Source organism: Mus caroli, chromosome 7 (genome assembly GCF_900094665.2).
Source record: "Mus caroli chromosome 7, CAROLI_EIJ_v1.1, whole genome shotgun sequence".
NCBI lineage: Eukaryota > Metazoa > Chordata > Mammalia > Rodentia > Muridae > Mus > Mus caroli.
The window spans coordinates 129,566,860-129,569,833 of record NC_034576.1 but is presented as its reverse complement, the minus strand read 5'-3'; the positions used below and the strand labels follow the sequence as shown (position 1 = coordinate 129,569,833).

Here is a 2,974-nt window from a genome sequence, read left to right as displayed (position 1 = left end):
AAAAAAAAAAAAATGACAGAAGAGGTCTGACCTTCATCTTCATTAGCAGTAAACTCTTCATCATCTTCATCTGGATGCCAACGCTGCTTGTTACATTGTGTGACAGCGGAAGATGGAGGGTGTACCTGTATGGGGAAGGGTAAGGAGTGGAAGGATTTAACATTTGAACACAAAGTTGAAAGGGTGCTTTGGTGAACGTCTTTAATCCTAGCACTGGGGAGGCAGAGGCAACTCTTGCGTTGGAGGCCAGCCTAGTCTACATAGTGAATTCTAGGTCAGCCAGAGAGTCAGCAAACAACAAGACCCTATGTGGTGCACATACCTTCCTTTAATATCAGAACTCAGGAGGCAGGGGATCTCTGTGAGTCTGAGGCCTGTCTGGTCTGCAAAGTCAGTTCCAGTGTAGCCAGGGATGTTACACTGAAAAACCCTGACTCAAAAACCAAACCAATCCAAACCACCAAACCAAACAAACAAAAAGAGTTGAAAGACAAAGATGTAATGTAGATCAGAAAAACATCACTGTTCCCTTGAGTGACAGCTGCCACTGGTACAGTATCAGGGCAAGGATGTAATCAAGGGTTTCATCTCAGCACCAGCTACCAAATCCTGACCCCACTGACAAAGGAAGGACCTGTGAAAAGTGCTAGAAAATAAAGGGGGACCATGCCCTTAATCCAAGCATTCTATAGGCAGAGCTTTTTGAATTTGAGGCCAGACTGGTCCACACAATAGGTTCCAAGCCAGTCAGGCATACATAATAAGGCTCTCTTTCAAAAACAAAACCCAAACAACTACCTAATCCCCTCCCCACCAAAAGAAGAGAGAGGGGCTAAATGGTTATCACCAAGCCTGACAACCAAAGCTCAATCCTTGGACTCATGTAAACGTAGGTTAGAATCAATGCCACAAAATTGTTCTCTGACTTCCATATGTATACACACACAGACACAATTCTAGTAATTTTTTTTAGGTTATCCTAATCTACATGAGTACCAGGCCAGGCAAGACTACACAGACCTTGTCTCAAAAAGTAAGTAAATAGAATGAAATTTAAAAATAACTAAATCAAGGGCTAGAATGATAGCTTATTGGTTAAGAACACTATTCCACTTCTAGAAGACCTAAGTTCAATTCCCAGAACCCCTATCAAGTGACTCTAAACCATCTGTAAGATCCAGGGGATCTAAAGACTCTAGCCTCTGTTGGTATCTGCTATCGTGTATGCATATCCATACACAGACACATAAACCTGTGTTTATAATTACAAATAAGAGATCATAAATTTTTTTAATTACAATAACAGTAATTTAAAAAACCAACCTTAACATGCAGAACATATGGACCAATGGTATAAAAGGTCCAAAAGATTTTTTAAGATTTCTTTATTATATCTAAGTACACTGTAGCTGTCTTCAGACACCCAGAAGAGGGCATCAGATCTCATTAGGGATGGTTGTGAGCCACCATGTAGTTGCTGGGAATTGAACTCAGGACCTTTGGAAGACCAGTCAGTGCTCTTAACAGCTGAGCCATCTCTACAGTGCCCCCCAAAAGATTTTTAAGATGACTATCACAACTTCCAAATTTGTATCACCTAACAATTTTTGTATACACACACACACACACACACACACACACACACACACACACACACACACACACACACAGATAAATAATCTGCCTGTTTGTACATGGTTGTGGAAACCAGAGCACATTGTTTGGTGTCTTCCTCACTCACTCTCCAATGACCTCGGAGCTCACTGATTAGCTAGAGAAGGAAGCTCTTAACGTTGTGATTACTGTAACACCACTGCACACACCTTGTTCTATGAGCCAGATGAGGGAATGAACTAAGCTATTTCTCTCCAGCCCTCCCCCTAGGAATTTTAAAAGTACAATAAATGCTTCCATTATATTAGAAACCTTGCCAGTTGCAGGGTTCAACTTGGTTTGCAAATGATCAATTCCTATCAATGAAACCCTAACTGTCCTTCACCCAGATTCTTAAAACCATGGATCACCCTATGCACAGGATTTCAGAGTGAAACCTTACATCTATTTCCCCTCAAATCTTTCTTCCTGTGCTTCTTCTGTTTATACCTCTAAATCCTGAGATGGCTCCTCTTCAGTATTTTCTTCAGGCCCATCTTGGGCATCACTGTCATGAGAAGGTGTTTGAGAGGGGCTAAGAGGCCCGCCCAATAACTGAGGAGGGAGGGAACGGAGCAGCTCTTCCAGCGGCAGTTCTCCCTCATGTCGAAGAAGTTCAATCTCACGCCTCTGGGTCTCTGCATCATTGCCTTCCTGTTGTTCTTCAACCTCAATGGTCTCCTCATCATCCTCTTCTTCTTCCTCTTGGGGTTGAAAGTCCCCATCTATAGCAGGAGAACAAGGTCACAAAGTCCACGGGCCCTGCAAGCCACAGGGTGGGTTTTTCAGCTCTGGAAAGGGCACTTGGGGAAGAGTAACAGGACCAAAGAGCACACACACCTTCATCATCCAGTCGAGAAACTGGGGGTGGAGGACTGGATGCTGCTGAGGAAGAACCAAGGCAAGGGGAGGAGCCAGCTTTGCTGGAGGCTGGTGGCTGGTTAAGGCTCTGAGACAGAAGGTCTGAGTACTTCTCAGTTTGCCCTACAATGAAGTCCAGGTGCAGGTCCAAGGCTTTCTTACGTTTTTCTTCAAGCCGAGACTGTTGTTTGAATTGTACCACCTACCATAATCACAAAAGATATCAGTCACCTATATATTCACTTGTTTATATATTCTTAGCCAACTACTTAGAGATACTACCTTTATGCTAGACTTTGGCTTGGTCATATAGATTAAAACTAAAAATCTTTAAGGGGCTTCTGATCTATATGGTACTTCTAAAAAAACCAAAAACAAACAACAGCAACATAAACACAAGATGGTATCAACTTAGTATCTAGGAGCTGGAGAACATTAACAAATCCATCTTCAACTGGAT

General features: G+C 42.6%; 1 protein-coding gene and 1 non-coding gene across 4 annotated transcripts in view; both read right to left on the bottom strand.

Moving 5' to 3' along the window:
- Nucleotides 1–2,974, bottom strand: part of Srcap (Snf2 related CREBBP activator protein) — a 46,866-nt gene that overhangs the window by 31,134 nt on the left and 12,758 nt on the right. For all 3 annotated transcript variants that reach the window (XM_029479224.1, XM_021169182.2, XM_029479225.1), the window contains 3 exons: nucleotides 2,494–2,716; nucleotides 2,104–2,378; nucleotides 32–125 (listed from right to left, as the gene is read on the bottom strand). In XM_029479224.1, the coding sequence (XP_029335084.1) occupies nucleotides 32–125; nucleotides 2,104–2,378; nucleotides 2,494–2,716 (592 nt within the window). The remainder of the gene's footprint in view (nucleotides 1–31; nucleotides 126–2,103; nucleotides 2,379–2,493; nucleotides 2,717–2,974) is intronic.
- LOC115031624 lies at nucleotides 521–650 on the bottom strand. The gene has a single exon (XR_003837297.1). It is a non-coding gene; the product is annotated as a small nucleolar RNA SNORA30/SNORA37 family (small nucleolar RNA).